We start from the raw sequence: 21,952 nt of genomic DNA, 5'->3' as shown, positions 1-21,952 counted from the left end.
GAGAACTAGAGTGGTAGTGGGAGTGGGAGGAGAATTCCTTTCTCCGTTCCTCCCTCCCACCATCCTTCTCTCCCTTCTTCCTTTTCTAAGTAAGTGTTATGCTCACTCAATACAAGTCAAGGTTCCTGCCTTCATAGAGCTTAGATTCCATATTGGGGGTAAATAATAAACAAGTTAGCAAATAAATGATTTCAGACAGGGAGGAACCCTATGATGAAAAGATTTCTGTCCAGGGAGAGAGCGATTTAGGCATAAATGCTGAAGGGCAGGAACCAACAAAAGATTTAACATTCTGAGGAGGGAGAAGGATTCATGGATGGGACGTGAGTCTGGGAAGGGGGAAGGAGACATCAAATGGAGTAGCATTGACCGGAGGGAGATGCAGTCCCTAAAGACAGGAGTGTGGGAGGGCTTGGGGGCAGAGAGTGTGTGCTGGGGCAGGTTGAAGTAGCTGTCCTCTGGTGCTCGTTGTTCTCTGAGGAGAGGGTTTAACGTCATGGGGAGACAAGAGCAGGGTGGCCCAGCTCTTTAGAGCCCAGGTGAGGGTTGTGCCAGGAGCTTTAGAGACAGCCAGCCCAGGGGCGTGGGCCTCTCCAGCAGCATTGGGCAGCCCAGGGCCCGGTGAGGGAGAAGGCAAGAAGCTGGGCTCTGTCAGTTGGTTTTTGCCATGTGGGTGTGATGAACAGACAATGGGCCAGTGAGAACACGGGAGGGTGGCAAGAGTGTGGCTGAAGCAGTGTGCTTGTGGGCGCCACTTGGTCTATAGGAGCTGATGGCGTTGGCCCTTCTTCTAATTTCATCTCACACTTAAGATTTTTCCCTAGTAACGGAACTGGGTACCACTTGCCCCACTCTTGTACTTAGCTGCAACGGTGGATTTTGTGCCTCACAAATGGACAGAAGGGGGTTTGCAAGGCTCAGTAGCCTAAGAGTTATAGGAACATAAAGGAACACAAGAGAAGCCACATGTGCTTGTGAAAGGAAGATTGCCAAGATGGAGTTAACGAAGCTGAGAAGAAAGACGGGGATGAACAGAGCAAAGCCAACCCTTGGACCCCTGATGGGGAGGCCCAGAGGAAGGGGTGGGGCAGGCATGAGGCAGGTGGTTTTCCCACCAGTGGCACCATCCGGCTCAGATAGCTGGTTGACGTGAGAACTCAGGAGGTGGGAGAAATTGAGCAGGGTGCAGCCACTCATGCGAACACATGGAACCTCTGCAGGTATTCTGCAGACACACTTTCCTGATGCCCACACTGCCCATGGGACAGCCCACACCCTTTTACCATTGCTACTCTTGCCACTTGTGACCATTTGAATTTGGTGAGTCCAAAAAAAAAAAAAAAAGAGTATGTCCTTGAACTAATCCATTTCTGTGAATGTGGGGCCCTTTTTATTGAAAATCAATGAGGCGTGACTCGAGCTGGGTCTCTGCCCTCTTGCTGGGTCTGATATAAAGAGACAGAGAGAGGAAGCCACCATTTTTTATCTTGCCATGTGTATTAGTCAGCCAAAGGGGTGCTGATGCAAAATACCAGAAATCAGTTGGTTTTTATAAAGGGTATTTATTTGGGATAGGAGTTTACAGATACCAGGCCATAAAGCATAAGTTACTTCCCTCACCAAAGTCTATTTTCACGTGTTGGAGCAAGATGGCTGCCTACGTCTGCAAGGGCTGAGGCTTCCTGGGCTCCTCTCTTCTTGGGACTAGCTTTTGTTTCCTCTGTCAGCTGACTTCCTGGGGCTCTAGTTTAAGGCTTCAGCATCAAACTCCAACATCAAAACTCCAACATTAAGAACCCTCAACTCTGTCCTTTGCCATGCTTTTACATGTGAGTCCCCACCCACCCAGGGGCAGGGACTCAACGCCCCACTGGCACAAGAGGTTTACTTGATTACCTCTGAATCCAATATAAGCTCATATGCCCAGAGGAAAAGACCAGTTTACAGACATAGTCCAATATTTCTTTTTGGAATCCATCAATAATATCAAACTCCTACACCATGTAAGAAGAGATTTGAGGATCGCTAGCAGCCATAGCTTCAGCCACAGAGCCCCTAACGAGGCAGGGTGCACTGAGTAGCCCAAGGCTAAGAAGACCAGCCATATGACTGATAACCCACAGCTGAACTCAGGAAGAAAGGAGAGCAGCCAAGACCAGAGAGGAGGCCTGGAAGGAGACAAGCCCTCTGCCTGGTCGCCCACAGCTGAGCTCTGGGAGATAGGCGATTCTGAAGGGGAAGGCAGGGACCTCAGCATAGACTGGCCGCCATCTTGCTTCACCACATGGCAGGACTCCAGAGTCACCAGTAGCCGACTTTGGTGAGAAAGCATCTCTGCTGGACATTTCATGGCCTCAGAAGTGTAGCCTTTTATTCCAAATAAAATCCCCATTATAAAAGCCAACCCATTTCTGGTGCTTTGTATCAGCAGCCCTGAAGCAAGCTGAGATACTACCTTATGCCAAGATGAGATTTGTGAGTTTTTCTCAGTCTCACTTATTTCAGGAGTGGGTGTGTTTAATACACAATCCTTAAGGAAAAACAACTGAACAAAGACAAGCTTCATGCTGCAGCCTCCAGAGATCAGAACCTTGATTTCCAGGATAGGAACAAAGTGGGGAGGGGGGACACAATGGGCTGAAAGGTTGTTTTCTTTTCTTGGAAATTACCATTGCGGTTTGTGGCCAAGTGAGGGAAGAGCTGGGAGGGTGAGATGGCAAGGTTGGCTGGATCCCACCTAGACCGAGATCCTGGAGAGATTACCCTGCATACCTGGCACCCCTGGGCCCCATTGTCTGTTGTTGTGGGCTGGATGATGCCAGCGTCCCTCAGGCAGTATTTATAAACGTGAGGGTGCATCATTGACTTGCTTTCACGCCGAGTGTGCCTGGCAAGGGCTTGCACACCTCTTAAAGACATGCTGCTTTGGTGGGGAGCCAAGCATTTTTCAGAAAGTGTTTAAAGTATAAAATGAGAACCTCTGATGGAAGGACGAGACAGGTGTAGATGCCATCTGGGGGAAATGGTCTTCTAATGCCATTCCGGTTCCTGGGGGAGAGATGGAAACATTGAGTGAAATGACTCCACGGAGTCCGTTCTTCCCTCCACTTTACGGAGTAGCTCTGCTTTTCTTGCCTGAACACATCTGTGTGGCTGCATCATGAGCAGTAGGTTCGATGAGGTGGGACACACACTAAGTGGGTCTGGGGGAGCAAGGGCAGGCTTTCCAGCATTGGGCATCCCCCTTGCATCCGTCAACAGTGCACTTAGCTGACTGCTCCACATTCAAGTGCACACAGACCGCAGACACTGACTTTTCTTCTGAATTGAGAAACCTCCCTTTCCAAGACAACATTGTCTGAAGTTCCATCAGCGTGAGCACGCAGCTAGAGAAAGGTTTTTCAAAGACATTTATTTGATGAGGCATTTTCCCCCCAGATGTTGGGCATCCCCAGTTTGGAGTCATCTTGCTTTTATTTGTGATCGAATGACTGTGATTTCCATAAGAACTCTTCCGAGTTCTTCATGCTACTTTTAAGAGCAGAGTATCCCTGGGAAGAGAGAGACCTGAAAAGCCTCAGCCCTCGGAAAAAGAAAGCCGCTTTAAAGGAATGATGATGAAATATAGTTGGAGTGTGATTTTTGTTTTTCTTATTTTTACCACATCCTTGTGTTTCAACATAGCTATCAGAAAAAAACATATATAGTATAAACTACTCAACAACAAAAAAAGATACTTATTGCGAGAAGGCTAAGAGGCCGCTCTTTGAAGTTCACTTCAGGGAAAACCCTAACTATTCAGTTAGAACAAACCGGGCTTGATTTTTCTGATGATGGGACGTTTTTTCTATTGCAGATCTTGCAAAGGCCTTAGTCTTAACAGAAGTCGGTCCCAAGCGTGACCCCGCCACTCTGAGATTGTTCCTCGGCAACATGGAGCGGCTACTCCACGCCAAAGCTCACGGGTAAGAACTTTCCGTTCCTGGGTCACCCTGGCACCAGAGGAAAGCGCCAAAGGCACAGTCTTGCCAAAACCCTCTGGGGACCATAAAGCGGAACGTGCACATGTAAGGGGCAGGCGGCGCCCATGCGCTCCATGCTGAGGCTTGCCGGGGCACGGGGTGTAAGAAAGCCGTGGGACGTCCGTCTCTGGAGAGCCTTTCCTTACAGAAGCCAGGCAGCCAGGGACCGGGACACGGGGGGAGGGCCCACTTCCTTTCTGCTCCATGTTTTAATAATCCAGGTAACTGATGTCAGCTGTCCGCCCGGTGAATCCTGTATGTACTTAGCTTCCCTCGTAGATCAACCTAGCTTCAGACAGACCACTGATCTAATACAGGCATACCTCCTCTTTTTTTTTTTTTAAGATTTATTTTTTATTTCCCCCTTCCCCCCCAGTTGTCTGCTCTCTGTGTCCATTCGCTGTGTGTTCTTCTGTGACCACTTCTATTCTTATCAGCGGCGCTTAGAATATGTGTTTCTTTTTGTTGTGTCATCTTGTTGTTTCAGCTCTCTGTGTGTGTGGCACCATTCTTGGGCAGGCTGCACTTTCTTTTGCGCTGGGCGGCTCTCCTTACGGGGCTCACTCCTTGCGCATGGGGCTCCCCTACGCAGGGACACCCCTGCGTGGCAGGGCACTCCTTACGCACATCAGCACTGCGCATGGGCCAGCTCCACACGGGTCAAGGAGGCCCGGCGTTTGAACCGTGGACCTCCATGTGGTAGACGGATGCCCTATCCATTGGGCCAAGTCCACTTCCCCATACTTCCTTTTATTGCGCTTTACAGATACTGCATTTTTCACAAGTTGAAGGTTTGTGGCAACCCTAGCAAGTGTTGGCACCATTTTTCCAACAGCATGTGCTCCCTTCGTATCTCTGTGTCACATTTTGGTAATTCTTGCAATATTTCAAAATTTTCATTGTTATTGTTTCTGTTATGGTGATCTGTCATCGGTGATCTTTGATGTTACTGTTGTAATTGTTTTGGGGTGCCACAAATGGCACCCATATAAGATGGAGAACTTAACTGACAAGTTGTCTGTGTTCTCACTGCTACCGACCGGCTGTTCCACCATCTCTTTCCCTCTCCTCCGGCGTCCCTACTCCCTGAGACACAACAAATTGAAATTAGGCCAGTTAATAACCCTGCAGACCTCTCAGTGTCCAAGTGAAAGGAAGAGTTGCACAACTCTTGACTTTAAATCAAAAGCTAGAAATGAGTAAGCTTAGTGAAAAAGGCATGTTGAAACCCAAGACGGGCCGAAAGCTAGGCCTCTTGGCCAGTCAGCCAAGTTGTGAGCGCAAAAGAAGAGTTCCTGAGGGAAATTAAAACTGCTGCGGCTGTGAGCACACAAATGTAAGAAAGTAAGAGTCTTACTGCTGATGTGGAGAAAGTTTTAGTGGTCTGGATAGAAGATCAAGCAACCCTTAAGCAAACGCCTACTCCAGAGCAAGGCCCTAACTCTCCTCCGTTCTCCAGAGGAAAAGCCTGAAGCTAGCAGGGGTTGGTTCATGAGGGTTAAGGAAAGCAGCCACCTCCATAACATGAAAGTGCAAGGTGAAGCAGCGAGTGCTGCAGCAAGCTATCCAGAAGATCTAGCTGAGGAAATTGATGAAAGTGGCTACACTCAACTACAGATTTTCAGTAGGGGTGGAACAGCCTTCTACTGGAAGAAGATGCCACCGAGGACTGTCATAGCTGGAGGAGACATCAGTGCCTGGCTTCAAAGCTTTCACAGTCAGCCTGACTCCCTACTTTAGGGGCTAATGCAGCTCATTTACCATTCCGAAAACCCTAGGGCCCTGTGCCTGTGCTCTGTAAGTGGAACAGCAAAGCCCAGATGACAGCATATCTGTTTAAAACATGGTTTACTGAATATTTTAAGCCCACAGTTGAGACTTACTGCTCAGAAAAAAAAGATTCCTTTCAAAATATGACTACTCGTTGACAATGCACCTGGTCACCCAAGAGCCTGATGAACGAGCTTGATGCTTCTGTGCCTGCTAACCAACATGCATTCTGCAACCCATGGGCCAAGGAGTCGTCTCAACTCTCAAGTCGTTATTTAAGAAATATACTTTGTAGGGCTACAGAAAATTGGAAAACCTTCTGAAAAGGATTTACCAGGTTAGATGCCATTGGGAACGTTTGTGATTCATGGAAGGAGATCAAGATATCAGCATTAATGGAAGTTTAGACGAAGTTGATTCCGGCCCTCACGGATGACTTTGAAGGGTTCAGGATTTCAGTGGAGGAAGGAACTGCAGGTGTGGTGGAAACTGCAGGAGAACTAGAATTCGAAGTGGAACCTGAAGATGTGTCTGAATTGCTACACCCTCATGATAAAACTTGAACAGATGAGGAGTTGCTCCTTATGGATGAGGAAAGACAGTGGTTTCTTGAGATGGAATCTACCCCTGGTGAAGAGGCTGTGAACATTGCTGAATTGACAACAAAGGATGTAGAATATTACATGAACTTAGTTGATAAAGCAGTGGCAGGGTTTGAGAGGACTGACTCCAATTCTGAAAAGGAGTTCTCCTTGGGTAAAATGCTATCAAACAGCATCACATGCTACAGAGAAATCTTTTGTGAAAGGAAGAGTCAATTGATGCGGTAAACTTCACTCTTGTCTTACTTTAAGAAATTGCCCCAGCCAGCCCAGCCTTTAGCAGCCCCACTCTGATCTGTCTGCAGCCATCAGCCAGAAGATAAAACCTTCCAGCTGCCAAAATGATTAGGACTCACTGAAGGCTCTGATGTCAATTAACATTATTAAACAATAAAGTATCTTTAATTAAGGTATGTACATTCTTTTTATTTAGATATGATGCTGTTGCACACTTAACAGGCTAAACTATAGTGGAAACATAACTTTTATATGCACTGGGAAACCAAAAATTTTCCATGCCTCGCTTTCTTGCGATATTGACTTTACCACTGCGGTCTGCCAAACCCATGGTATCTCTGAGGTATGCCTGTAACCATTTAGGAAAAGTCAGTCAACCTCCCAGTGACTCTCTCGTCTTCCCTCACGGTCTGTGCTGAAACTACTAGCCACACGAGGTGGGATCAATTTAGTACATTTAATTTAAGAGCCAATCACATTAGGAACTCTGTTCTTTAGTTGCATTAGGCACTTGTCAAGTGTGGGTAGCTAGTCGGTCCTGCGGGGCTGAACTTTGCATCCCTGCAGAAAGCTCTGTGGGCAGCCCTGCTCTAGACCCTAGATGTTTAAACCCAGAGCTTGTCAGTAGCCTCATTTTCAATTACCGAGGATGCCCGATGGAAGAGAGTCCCCTGGGTGGAGCCAGGAGGCAGAAATCTGCCACAAGGACCGCGGGGCCCCTGACGTGGGGATTTGCTCTCTGTGGAACAAATGGCCGTTGTACGTGCTCTGGTTCTTTGCAGGGTGCGCGTGATCGGAAGCTCCACCCTGGCCCTTTGCCACCTGGCCTCCGGGGCCGCGGATGCCTACTACCAGTTTGGCCTGCACTGCTGGGACCTGGCAGCTGCCACGGTCATTATCAGGGAAGCAGGCGGCATCGTCATAGACACGTCAGGTGAGCCCTCCCCGCGTGGGCCCCCCCGGCACACAACAGAGGAAACTAGATGAGGCCTCGGGAGCGGTGCTTTCCAGGGTCCCAGGCGAGCCCTGACTGCCCCTTCGCAGAGTCTCTCCCAGTGAGCGCCCGAAGCAGGGGAGTTGCAAGAGCCAGCGGCGTGGGATGCCTTCCCTCTTTCCTGTCCCTCTAGGTCTAAAAACAGACCTCAGGGCCAGAACATGTTTTCTGGGTAATAATAACATCATCCCTCCACATTCACACAAAGTTAGCCATTTTCAAAGGGGCTTTCACCCACATCCAACCCGCCCAAGAGTCCTGAGAGAGGCAGAGCAAGTGCCCGTTCCCGAAATTTATGAACGAGGTAACCAAGGCAGAGAAGTTCGGTCCTGCTCGGAGTCACATCAGGCCCCGCCGAGAGCAGGGGAGTCCGCTGGGCTGCAGGAGGACCGAGCGGAAGGACGGCCCCATTCCTCTGCGTCAAGGCGGCGGACATCCATGCCGCAGCCCTCGGGTGGCGCCGGGCCGCACGTGTCAGCCATGTGTGCGCAGACCGCAGATGAGTGTTTGAGGCTAGCAAACCAGAGACTCGGGGGAGCCTTCTCACACCATTCTCCCCTGGTCCAGAGCCTGGGCTGAACCTGCAGGGCTCCCCTTGGTCCTGTGATTTCTATTTTTTCCCATAACTCCCGTGAAAGGTCTTGGTTGAGCTGCCAAAAAGGTTAAAAAGGAAGAGGCATCGTCAGCATCAGGTGGCGAGACCAGGCAGGCCAGTCTCCCCCTCCAAAAGGCAGGCACTCGTGTCTGCTGCCAGTCCAGGGAGCCCCCTCAGCAGGGTCCCTCGTAGCCCAGGGACAGGTGGGGCTTTCTCCCCACCCCACCAGGTACCTGCCGGACCTGTCCTCTACACCCCCCAGGGGATGCAGGGCTCTGTCTTCACAACACACACACCAGGAATGCAGGGCTCTGTTTTCTCACACACACACACACACACACACACACCTGGAATGCAGGGCTCTGTCTTCACACACACACACACACGCGTGCTCTGAGGGTGCCCACAGTAGCAGCCTTGGCACCCCTAGAGCCTGTCAGAGGCAGAGTCCAGACACCCCAGACCTGGTGCCTCAGAACCTTCATGCTCATGACTGCTGAGGCAACGCTGCCCCGGGTTGGGGCTCCTGCCCTCTGGGTGTCGGCCCTGGTGCTGGGCTGCGCACCACCCGTTCCCCCAGGCTAGACTCCAAGCCCTAGCAGGGAGAGGCGCGGTCGCCCTGGCCTGCACGCATCTGGTTTAAAGCAGATGATGGCGTGCCCAGCCCTCCCTCCGGGCGGCTCGATGCGAGGGACCTGCCGCTGGGTCAGGGTCCCGGGGACTGCACAGTGCTTTGACAGCTTTACTGCCCTTGGTTTGTGTGCACGTGATAAACGGATGCCAACGGGAGTCCCAGCCCTTTGCGGTGACCCGCGGTCCGACTGCTCCCCTTTTCTGTCTCCAGGCGGGCCCCTCGACCTCATGTCCTGCAGAGTGGTTGCCGCTGGCACCCAGGAAATGGCCACGCTCATAGCTCAGGCCTTACAGACTATTAACTGTGGGCGGGATGATGAGAAGTGAAAAGGAGCCTACCACAAGGAGCGAAACGCTGATGCGGTGATGAGCGGCCCTTCTGGGAAGACCGAAGCTCAAGCAGGATTCCTTGGGACGGCTTGCTCTCTGGATCACGTGTTTCGCGCTCCTGCCCACCCCCAAAGGGAGGTGCTGCCTGTAAAGGATGTGGCATCTTTCTAAGTCCCCTTGCCTTTCGCCTGGATGTGGTGTCAGCTGGTTTCTCTAATTTCACATAGCCTTCCTCAGGTGGGTGTGCAAGCTGTCCTGTCTAAGCCAGAAGCCAAATCTCATGGACGTGCCTACTGATAATTGCATCTCTCTCTCCTTCCGCCCCCACCCCAAATGCAAATCTCAGGTAATAACGCTTTGGAACTGCTGATAAAGTGGATTCATTCTCAGGCCCTTCCCCATGGTACTTCAAAACCCAATAAATCACAATGACGCACTCTGCAAATCTGTTTGCTGCCGCACACCGGGGCCTGGCTCCCCAAACAGCACACACCTCCCAGGCACTCCAGGAAGGTGTGCGTGTCAAAACCCGGAGTTGGCCGTGTTCCTTGTTTGTCTGCTGCCTTTGTTAAGCACTGTGGAAACCGTGTCAGTCATTATCGTAGCCTTTAAATACAAAACCTGGGACAGACAGGAGAAATGCAGGGCTGAAAAACGAATCTCTGGAATGCTGTTGCTTGGTGGTCAGTTTATGAGGAGAAATTGTAAAGTATCTTCTGTTGTGTCTTTCTGAGACAAAGTTGTATATAAGAATAATTCTCGCGCCGGGGGAAGGGAGTGCGTTTATATGCTTTCAGCTTACAGAGGAGCCACATCTGAGCAACGAGGAGGCCCTCAGGAGTTCACGCTTAAGCACCTATAGTACTAGGCTGAGTTTCAATTTCAAAAGAAAAGGTTCAATGTCAAGGTCCTGTCAGTGGTCCCTCCTCCTTCGCTAGTCACTGCCCATGTACTTGGGATTTTTGCTGTTCCGTGAGAGAATGTGGCAGAGCTTCTCCAGGATGGGAATTCGATATTCTTTTGGCTCTTGTGTGGATCTCCACCCACTTTGACAATGCCCATGAACACTTGAACACATTCATATGCCTTAGAGGTATGCTCCAGGTGAACCCTCCCATGCATTCCCTCATCACTGGCACCCAATACCAATGATCTCCCCCTGCCACAGTTGCAACCCTTCTGTGATCCAACACCTCTCCAAAAATGAAGCCAACAAAATAACTAAATAAAATTAATAAGTAAATGAAATAATAGCAATAGTTTTAAAAATAAGTTACACAAAAAAATTGAAATAATAAAAAAATTAGACATTTTTATAGTGATGTCTAAATTAGACATCACTATAAGACCTGTTGTCTTGTATGTACAATGACATTTTCTTCCATATATTCCCCTAGTATCTTTTTTTCATTGTATCTTGACGGAAACTTTAGATTACAGAAAAGTCATGTATAGAATATAGGGGATTCCCATACACCCAACACCTTCCCGCCTTTTCCCTATCCCCTATTAATAACAATTTATATGCGGATGGTACATTTGCTGCAATTGATGTACAAATATTGAAGCATTGCTACTAACCATGGTCAGTGGTTTATATTATTATTTGAAATTTTGGACTGTATACTTCTATAAATTTTGACAAAATTTAAAATGGCCTGTATTGCAAGACCATGCAGAACAATTCTAATGCCCTATGTTCCATCTGTTCTATTCTTCTTTCTCGCTCCCCTCAGGACCTATGGTAACCAGACATGTCTCCCAGGGGTGAGCCTCCTTGGCACTGAGGGATTATTACCAAGCATCAACTTGCAACACACCTGGAAGACCTTGACCAAAAGGAGGAAAGGGCAAATACAAATGAGTTTTTATGGCTAAGAGATTTGAAGTGAGTTGGGAGGTCATTACAGAGGTTACACTTATGCACATCTCAGCCGGATCTCATTGACTGCCACAGTAAATATTGCCTCAAATAGCAGGGCTCCTGAAGGCCCTAGAGACATCAAGACACTATAGGCAGGGTAGACAGCTCAGGAGTTTGGTACCCTGCAAGTGGGCCTTACTTTGGAATTTATGCTCCTCAGTGACAGAGTTGAACTTAGTTGTGGTTTTCCTGCACATGGCTCTTTTGCCCCTTCTATTTGAGCCTATACTTAGTACTATATTTGATAGGTGTGTGTCCAAGAGACTTAAATCTTTGACTTGTCCATGTGCTCTTTGGGCCCTGAATCTCAGCAGAGTTGCAACACCTACTCTCCATTTCATTAGACTCACCCGAACAACTAACAAGGAAATGATGATAGACAACTCCCATCCCAAGGAACAGAGAGAGTCTGCACCTGCAAGCAAGATAGTCCCATCGATCTGCCCCACTGGATCTAAGTCCCCTCTCAATTAGAGAGAGTAGGCATCACCATCCCAAAATCCTCAAGATTGGGGAATGAACAATGGACTAAAGTAGACTTACTGTTAGCAGTGGAAGAACTTGATTGATGTGGAGGCAGTGGCTACTGGAGGTTCTGAGCGGGGGGGGGGGGGGGGGGGGCGGGGGGAATTGGTGTAATATGAGGGCATTTTGGGACATTGGACTTGTCCTACATGATGTTGAAATGACATATACAGGCCATTATATATTTTGTCATAACTTGAAAAAATTGTGCAGGGCCGAGTATAAAAAATATAATGTAAACTTTAATCCACAGTTAGTGGCAATACGTCAATATGTGCTCATCAATTGTAACAAATGTACCACACTAATGAAGATTGTTGTTAACGTGGGAAAGTATGGGAGGGGGAGGGAAGGGGGTTTATGGGAATCCCCTATATTTTTTATATAATATTTATGCAATCTAAAGTATCTTTAAATTTTTTTGTTTAATCTACTTAAAAAGAAAAAAAAAGAATTTAAGCAGGACATGAACTGGCTGGCCAGGTATCTTCTGGGAAATTTAAGTCAGAAGGGAGAGTCAGCCTTAAGGCAGAGAGAAACTTCCAACCAGCTCTTAACTTTTTCCTCTCAGGTTCCTAATTTTTCCTTCCTAATTTAATACCAGCAACAACAAATACAGAGGATTTGAAAGTTTCCCTGATGCCTGCTTCCTCTGGCTCCTCCACCCCCACCCTGGAGTCACTTTCACCAAACTGGGCCCTTGGAGGGTCTTCCATCCTTGGGTCGCCTTTGTCTGTGAGCCCCTCCCCCAGCTCTCCTCCTTCCAGCTCTCCTGGGCCACTCAACCCCTCATAGGTAATTCTTCCAAGCCATCCGCCTCCTGAAGAGGACTGCATGTTATCCCTGCCAGTGATAGAATTCAGAGAGGAGGACTTCCAGGAATATGGCAGAGTAGAAAGACATGGGACTCTCTTCTCACCCAGAAAAATAGCTAATGGGCAGGCAGAAATGGCCTGGAAAAAAATCTTCTAGGGGTTAGGACACCAGGGAAAGGGCTGGAGATCCCCCAGAGAGAGAGGAGCAAAGAAAAAGAATCTTGGTGGTAAAACTGGGTTAAAAGCTACAGCTGTGACTGCTGACATCCTCCCCCACCCTATAGACAATTTTGAATTCTCAGCCTTGGGGCTAGCAGCTACAGACAAAGGGGGCCCCAGGGATCTACCTCCCCAGAAAAGGGGAGAGAGAGGGACACAGCCTAAGGCTGACTCAGCTTTTGACTTACAAATTTGGTCTGCTGTGTCCCACAAGCCCTTCCAGGCCAGTTGGGGCTGTGCCATTGTTTGCTTTTGGAGCCAGCAAGGGACCAAAGAGATCCGACCCTCCCAATCTCCCTCTCTGCTGACTGGCACTGGCTATTGAGGATGCAGAGGGGAGTGGATTTCCCACCTGGGAAAAGGGAGGGGACTGCCAGCAAAGGTTGGAAGCCTGCCTCTGAGAAAGCTACGAGGCTCTTAGCCTCCAGGCAGAATCCTCTATCACATTGATCTGGTCCAGATTGCAGCAAACACTGTGACCAGGCATTTAACTGAGAGAGCTGCCAAAGAGTTCCATCTACTGGCGGACCAAGGAAGTGCATGTGAGAAAATTAAAATGAGAAGTTTTTTCTCGCCTTTACAGTCTCCCTCCCCAGGTCCCTTGGAAATTTGTTTGCAACCCAATCCTGGGACCAGGACCCAGATTTGACCAATAGGGACAATCTTAAAGATCCAGAACAGGTTGATCCAAGAAACAAAGAACACAGCCTCCTGCCAGTAAATCCCTACAAAAGAGAGAGAAATTGAGCATCAGAGTAAACTCACCATCCTAATCAGATCCCTGGACATCAGTAAAAAATTACAAGCCACACTAAGAAAACAGAAGAAATGGCCCGAGCAAAGGAATATATCAAAGCTACAGAAGAGACACAGGATTTGAGATAACTAATTAATGATGCACACAAATTCCCAAAATCAAATTAATGAATTGAAAGATAATATCTCTCAAGAGATAAAGGACATCAAGAAGACACTGAGTAAGCACAAAGAAGAATTTTAAGACCTGAGTAGAAAAATAACAGAGTTCATGGGAATGAAAGACACATTAGAGGCATACAGCAGCAGACTCAAAATGATAGTGATGGATGTATGATAACCAAATACATGAAAGTAACTTTGTTTCTGTCCCTTTTGCTAGGACATGAAGGAAAGGATTGTATATAAATTAGAAGGTAATGAGATTCAACCCTCTCAGTACCAAATTCTGCTTTTGGTGGTCAAAAACATCCTGTTGAAGCAATGAAGTATGAAAACCAGCTTCAACCGGTTGGCCAGACCTGCACAGAAGAAGCCCCTTGCTGTCCTCACTTCAACTTGCTTAATTAACATTTTCCAACCCAGGGGTTGAGTTATCCGCCCCTTTCTTGATCATGCAATGTATGTGCATGATTTCCTGAACATAGTAATCATATCATTATATAACCAGCTATGTGTGTTCATCCATATGCATAAAAACTAATGCATAATTAAAGCCAATGCTAAGTAGTAACTTGGGTATTTAAGCAACAGTGAAAATGCAGCACAGGGAGTCGGGTCTGAGTCACTTTAGACTGACCTTGGCTCCTACCTCTGCAGATGTAATAAATGTGAGCTTGCCTAACTTTTGTATTGACGTTTTCTTCATGCCATCTCTGGTTATCCATAAAGGCCCTGCCTTGAGGCCTAACAATAGAAGAAAGAATAAGTGATACAGAAGACAGAACAGCTGAAACTGAAGAGAGGAAAGAATAGAGAGGGAAAAATGGGAAATATTGAGCAGGGGTCAGGAAGTTGAATGATAACATGAAAAACAACCACATATGTGTCATGGGAGTTCCAGAAGGAGAAGAGAAAGGGGGCAGAAAGAGTATTTGAAGAAATAATAAATGAAAATTTTGCAACTCTTGTGACAGAAATGAACTTACATGTCCAAGGAGCTCAGTGTACCCTAATCGGAATAAACCCAAATAGACCTACTCCAAGACACATACTAAGAATGTCAAGCATCAAAAAGAGAAAATTCTGAGAGCAGCAAGGGAGAAGGAAACCATCACATACAAGGGACACCCAGTAAGACTTAGTGTGGATTTCTCATCAGAAACCATGGAAGTGAGAAGACAGAGGTATGATACAATTAGGATACGGAAAGAGAAAAACTGCCGGCCGAAAAGTCTTTATCCGGAATTCAGAGAGGAGTTCGCAGAGGATTATGCTGTTTGGGGATAAATTACTCAAAATACCTTACCTCGGCTTCCCCTGTGGGTAACTTTGATAACTTTGCTATCTAAAGAAAGGAATTCCATCTCTGAATGGGGAAGGGGCTGAACCCAGCAGGCACACACGATTCAAGGGCCTGTTGTGTGGGGACACTGGTCCCTCTGAGCCTCAGGGCTCTTCTTCTAGTGAACCCAGGTGCCCACCATGCCCCCAGCTTTACTCGCCCTCTGTGAAAGGTTCTGGTTGCAGAGTGGAGTCCCAGGGTTGGGAAAGGAGCAAAGACAAGGTGGTCCTCCCACCCTCCTAACCTCAGATATCCTCTACCCTGTCCTGACCATGTCCTGTCACTTGTGGACACTGCCAGTGTAGGCAAACTGTTTCTCCAAGGCCATTTGTCCCACTTTATTTTTCAAGTCATTAAATTGCCATAAGTCAAGCCTAAGTGTGCTCCCCTATAACTTGCATCTCTGTTCTAATTTTAACTGTTAGGTCCACGAATAACTAAGTGAGGCACCTTCTGTGTGATGTATTTGAAGACAGCAATGTCCCATCCATCTCCTTTTCCCCAGGTCCCATAGCCCTGCTTCCCTCCCTGAGTACCTGGAGTTGATCCCCTTCTCTGCTGTCCCTAGGTGTGTTTTATAGACTCCACATTTGATCTGATCATTACTGGGCAGAGTAAAACAACCTCTGCCCTCATTTAAGAAAACAATCTGAGTTCCTTCTGCCCTTTGGCTGCAAACATTCCACCGTGGATGCATCTCAGGCCAGCCGGAGCCAAAGCCTGCACACTGGGAAGGTGTGCCTCAGTGTGCTGTCCCAGCCTCATTGGTGTGTAAAGTCCTCATCTCAGCGTGGGGAAAAATTGTTAACGAGGATCAAGATAAGCTCCCAGTCCTTTAGCACATCACTCAAGACCTCTCTCAGGTTCTTATGAATCCATTTATCATCCTCTGAGCGTAGACACTCAATCCAGTTCCTAGTATATCTGATTGTAGCACCAGCCAGCCCACATTTCTCCATATGGACCATGTAAGATCTTGAAAATGTCTCGCTGAAATCTAGATTCTGTAGCACTGTGCTGTTCAATATGGTAGCACGAGCCACTTGTGGCTCTTTGTGAAGTTAAATGAGCTGAAGTAAAGCCCAGTTCCTCGGTTGCGCTGGCCATGTTTCAAGTGCTCACTGCCCACCTGTGGCTCATGGCTGCCATGTTGGAAGAGCAGGTATGGAATTTTTCCAGCTTCTCAGTTCTATCAGCGCCGCATTGAGCAAGTCATGATAATCATTCTGAAAACTGCTTTCTATTTAGCACTCCAACCTGTGTTGTATGGATTCTACCAGAGTCCCTGGTTTTTTTTGTTTTTGTTTTGAAACTAAGATAATATTTGTCAGGCTCCAGTCTTCAGACATTCCCTGAGGCCGTCTCACCACGTGTAATTTGGGAGCAGGTGTAGGGGGCCAATGTAGACCACAGGAAGGCTAGAGTGGTGTCATGTCACAGGTGAAATCAGGATAGGATCACAGCATTGATTGTTGAGGGCGGCCTTAACCAGGGGAACCTCCCCCAAAGGGAAAGAAGGAGAGGCTGATTTTGCCTCGATTACGGTGGGGGCAGGAGGGGAAGGAGAGGCCTGGTGAGAGGCTGGTGGTGTGGTAGCCTGAGGTCTTTGGGTCTGGCTGGGTGATCTTTCGCTTCTCCCACCTGCTGCCCCTCTGCATCCGGCCCTTCACCACAACCTTGAGGCCAGGCCAGCAAGCCCAGCAGAAAGGGCCTGCCCTTCCATTCCAGCTGCTCCCTCTCCGGCCTCAGATTCCACCCTGGAAAAGGCAGATGATGCCTCCCTGGTAGGGTTGCCAAGGGAACCAAGGGAGGTGTATGTGAGGCACCTGCTCGGTACCTTGCACATAGTTGACTCCCAACATGCATGAGTTCTTCACTAGCATCCAGAACCTTCAGCTCACTCGAGTGCCCAGTACGAGTCCTGGCTCCAAGTTCAGTGCTCATTCAGAAGAGTTTTGGAGACAGGTGCCCAGAAAATGCTTATTGAATATATGAATAACTAGAACCAAGAGTCTGCTGTCCTCTTGGCTGATTTGACCAGAGGGCAGTGGATAATTCTTTTTCCTGAATTGGTTTTTTTTTTCCCTTTTCTTTTTAAATGTTTTTTTCTTGTTTTGTTTTGTTTTTTTAAATTTATATCTCACCCCCACCCTCGTTGTTTGTGCTCGCTGTGTCTGTTCATTGTGTGCTCGTCTTCTTTTATGAAGCCCTGGAACTGAACCAGGGACCTCCCATGTGGAGCCTAATAGCTTGAACCATCTCTGCTCCCTGCTTTGTTGTGTCTCTCACTGTGTTTTCCTCCTTGTGTATCTTCGTTGTGTCATTAGTTGCGTCATCTTGCTGCACCTGTCTGTCACATCAGCTGGCTGTCTTGTTCATCTTCTTTAGAAGACAATGGGAACCGAACCTGGGACCTCCCATGTGGTAGTTGGGAGCTCAGCTGCTTGAGTCACATCTGCTTCCCTGTTTCTTTTTTCTTTCTTTTTTTCTTTTTTTTTTTCTTTTTCCTGAATTCTTTCATACTAAAATAATAGGATGACATTAAAGAAAATTTTTGTTCCCCCATAAAATCCCAGGGGACTAGTGCTTCCTCCTCCTCCTCGGTGTTTATCGTGCTTGGACAGGGCCAGATTCTGCCACTGGTGCCCAAGGCTTCTCGAGGAGCCTGAAAAAGTTCTTTCCAAGTGCCTACCTTACCTTCTGGAAGCAGGTTCATATATTTCCATTTCTGGAGCCTCAGGGGCCACAGGCAGGGAAAACACGATATTTACACTCAGGAGTTTAGGAGTTGTTCAAGAGTGTGAAAATTATCAGAACATCTGTAGCCAATATTCTTCCTTTCGACAAAATTATGGCGTGTGTGCATTTAGGCGTGTGTATATATATGCATTGTGGACAGATATAAACCATGTTCACATTTACTTGGGGCAACTAAAATTTGTAAGCACTTGTCTAAAGTTTCCTGAATGAGGTGAGCCTTAACAGGTTTTGAAAAATATTTGTGACATAGAGCGTTATCAATTTTTAAAACGCACTCCTGCTGAAGGGAGTGAGCCCTGTGAACTCTTGGCGGGGAACAAGCAGGGCAGAGCACAGGAGGATTTGGGGTGTTCAGAACGGTGGCTAATGACCCACAGCACACCTCCACAGAGACACTTGACAAATACAGTTCCCTAAAAGGTGCACAGTTGCATAACTGAGGTTCATAGGAAAAGATTATGATCGCCTTTTTAAAATAATTTTTTAAGTTGTTTTGATGTATACCTTTCATACCTGAACATACACAGATAATATGCATGTAGTAAAAGTTGTGAACTTACAAAACAGACATGCATATCTTCATACAGGGCTCCCATACATCTGATCGCCTTTTAAAACTTGTTTTTGGTGATTCTCTCAAAGCCCTCTCACCTCACTGACCCTCACGTACCTTTTCACAGTGGCAGGATTCACTCTCCAGGTGCTGGGGCCTGGGAAAGACCTTGCAAGGGAAATGCCAAGTGTGGGCAAGTTTTGGGGGCTATAAAACAGTGGGGATTCTTTTCTCATTGGCTTAGTAGGGAAAGCTTGTGCCTCAGTAGGCATTAGGTATGTGAGGAGACTAATGCTTTATACAAAAATGCCAGAAATTAAAAAAAAAATTATAATATGTTGGGGATCATGCTCAAAATATCCACTGTCCTTGCAATGATCCTGCCCATAATAAATACATGTAAGGCAACAGATAATAAAAGTAAGCGAAAACATACCTGCCCTCTCAGTTCTCCAGGCTTTCTGGAACATTCTGGTTAGAAAACTTGCTGGAGTTCATATTGGTAGTTTCTAGCCCCTGCTTAATTTGGATGGCACTGGAAGAGTCTCTGTCAGCAATAATTCTTAAATCCCTGTTCATGCTTACACGTAGACAATCTTTAGCCATGATACATACCGCCCTGAGAGAAGCAGATGAGGGTGAACAAACCAGTAAAATGAAAGCTAAGGGACCTTCCTTGAAACTGACATGTATTGGAGGGAAAAAGAAAGACTTAAAGAAAAACAACAACACTAAAATAGTATGAGAAATAAACTGTCATTTGAACATAAATTAATTTTTTTTGGCATAGGTTTGGGACTTTAAAAATATTGATGTGGATTATTGAGCATAATTTTTTAATGCTTAAAGGAGATTCAAAGGAAAATGTATGGGAAGATTATTGGACAGGATGGGAAATTCTGGCTCTGAGTTTAAGTCCTGGCCCCTGCAAAATTTGTGGATTAAAGATCTCCAAACCGCTTCCCAGACTCTCCCACCCTCTGCCGGTGAAGGAGTCAATAAATGCTATACCTGCCAAAGTTACCAGCCAGAAGAGATTGTGTGTGTTTTCCAGCTGTGATAATCAGTAAATAAATTTGGTTTTAATTAACTCTGAAGGTTTTGCATATCTCTACAGGTTCACTGCAGAGTGAGCACTGTCTCATGTTTGTAATGATTTTGTCTTTGGAGAAATAGAGGCTGCCCCCGTCCCAGCCGCCCTGGAGAAGAGCCAAAGCCCAGCGTCCTCCGCCCTTGGCCCCAGGTCCCTGATCTTTCCAAAAGCCCAGTGAGGAATCCTTAAGAAGACTCTGGTTGTTGTTTTTTAATAATCCTGGAAATGGCTTTGATTGGTCATTTTATTGCTTCATCCACATTAATTCTGTATAACAGGACTTTTCAATATATGGTACAAATGTTTTTTTAGATGAGGGTTTAAAATGTACACTGAAGTTCCACCAGATTGCTTATTATCCTTTTAGGCTTAGAGTTTTACTTTTTTAATGTCTTTCACAGTGTACTCAAGCAGATCTTCTGAGTATATATGCATATACCCAAGACATTTCATAAATTAGCATGTAATTTTAGGTGTCAGGCTCAGTAATCATGTCGTGCTTTTTTCATTCCCAAGTAGTATATGGAGGGGCGGCAGACTTGGCCCAGCGGTTAGGGCGTCCGTCTACCACATGGGAGGTCCGCGGTTCAAACCCCAGGCCTCCTTGACCCGTGTGGAGCTGGCCCATGCGCAGTGCTGATGCGCACAAGGAGTGCCCTGCCACACGGGTGTCCCTACATAGGGGAGCCCCATGCACAAGGAGTGCGCCCCGTAAGGAGAGCTGCCCAGCGCAAAAGAAAGTTCAGCCTGCCCAGGAATGGCGCCGCACACACGGAGAGCTGACACAACAAGATGACGCAACAAAAAGAAACACAGATTCCCGTGCTGCTGACAACAACAGAAGGGGACAAAGAAGAAGATGCAGCAAATAGACACAGAGAACAGACAACCGGCATAGGGGGTGGGGAGGTAGGTGGAAGGGGAGAGAAATAAATAAATAAATAAATCTCTTTCAAAAAAGTAGTGTATGGAGGTTTTCTTCAAAGAATTGAACAACCCCCTAGGAAAAGCCTTTCAGAGGGTCCTAAGGAAAGCAGACCATGGAGAATGCAACACAAACACAGCGGCTGCAGCCTTCTGCAGGCACTCTCGCCCCTTCACGCAGGTTTGTTCAGTAGCTGAAATCCGAAGCTGGCTTGGGTCAGCTTTTGGCATGAGCATAATGATTGCCTCTCTGGTCCCTAGAACAGCAGGAGGGGCCACACCCCCAAGGTAGAGACTTGCTGTCTGGCCTCCCAGCACAGTCTCCCAGGAACGAGGGCCACCCGGTTTTGTGATTTCCCAAGGCAGTGTGATTGTGCCCACTGTATCACTTGACCTCCTTACCAAAGAACGATCATCTTTGGTGATTGCATTCATTCCAGATTCCTCTGGTGGGCTTCCAAATGCTTTACTTTCACCCTATTTTTTCCTTTGTTTAAACAGTTTTCCTCTCAGCCTCTTGTGGATGAAAGGTGTCAAAATGTTTTGATGCTTTTATAATCTAACCCCAAATAAAATATAAAGCATTTGTCCTAGTACATCACCAAATGCCACTATCCAAATAGACTTGAAGTTAAGAAACATGGATTCTGGTCACCTCACAGTAGCCAGGCAACCCTGAGAAATCACACAAATTCTCTGCTCTTGGTCTTTGGTAACATGCATCAACTGGAACCTGCCCTACTTCCCTCCCAGGGCAAGTATGAGGATGTCATGGGGGAATGCTGTATGAAGGTATCAAGAGCTATGAAATATGTGGTTTTGTGTCTTTTTTTACAATTAAATATTATTCAAGAGCAAAAAGATCTTGTTGTCTTTCATAACCAAGTGAGATGGAGAAAACTAGAAATAGTCAACATTACACCACTGCTTAGACTGGCTTTGCCGTGGAACAGTAATTTACGGTTCTTTTCTATAGTTACTCTGTACCCAAGAATTTGGGGACCATCTCAGAAAATACCTTCCAGAGCATTCTTCAATAGCAGCCACATCAAAGCATGCAACACATTTTACTCTTCATGCTTTTTTCCATGAATCCGAGGTATCAATAGAGCAGGTTTTTAAAAGCATAAGCAGAGCACTAAATCCATGACTTAAAAGCTCAGGTGGTTTTCAGAAGCACCAGGACATCCAAATCAGTGCTTGGGGTTCCCAGGAGATGGTAGGGGGCAGGCTATGGGCATGGGTGCCACTCACCAGCTGGGGGAACTTGAACTGTTCCCAGAACCTTTCTGGGCCTCTCTTTTAAAAAGGATTGAGCTGTGCTCCTCCCAGAATTATAAAGAAGAAATGAAATAACGTGTGTGCACATGTTCGCATGAGGCAGACTTACCAGAAGAGGCAGAAAGAGCAGCAGTTCTCGTCCTAGCTGCTGCTGACCTCTGCCTGCCCGCTTCCGTAGGCTTCCCATTCCAGCCTTGCAAATGGCTTGCCATCTTACTGGTGAAGAGCTCACGGTGGAGTGGAACCAAGTCATCTTGAAAAGGTCCTTTGTGAAGGAACATAAGAAGGCAAAAACCTAAATGCCTATATATTTGGGTATGATGACATCCAAGTGCCTGGACCAGATTGGCCAAGAACCCTGGCAAGCCAATTTCCTGTTTTTAGCGTAGACCTTTCCACTCAAGCACCACTCAAC

At 47.0% G+C, this 21,952-nt stretch overlaps 1 protein-coding gene across 1 annotated transcript in view; it reads left to right on the top strand.

The window, feature by feature from the left end:
• The window catches only part of IMPA2 (inositol monophosphatase 2), an 85,077-nt gene extending 75,457 nt beyond the window's left edge, over nt 1-9,620 (top strand). The window contains exons 6-8 of the mRNA XM_004469993.4: nt 3,857-3,965; nt 7,414-7,565; nt 9,065-9,620. Coding sequence (XP_004470050.1) covers nt 3,857-3,965; nt 7,414-7,565; nt 9,065-9,180 — 377 coding nt within the window. The 3' untranslated portion in view covers nt 9,181-9,620. The remainder of the gene's footprint in view (nt 1-3,856; nt 3,966-7,413; nt 7,566-9,064) is intronic.
• Nucleotides 9,621-21,952: the final 12,332 nt, after the last annotated feature.

Source organism: Dasypus novemcinctus, chromosome 16 (genome assembly GCF_030445035.2).
Source record: "Dasypus novemcinctus isolate mDasNov1 chromosome 16, mDasNov1.1.hap2, whole genome shotgun sequence".
Taxonomy (NCBI): domain Eukaryota; kingdom Metazoa; phylum Chordata; class Mammalia; order Cingulata; family Dasypodidae; genus Dasypus; species Dasypus novemcinctus.
The sequence above is the reverse complement of the archived record's forward strand: the minus strand, read 5'-3'. Positions and strand labels throughout refer to the sequence as shown.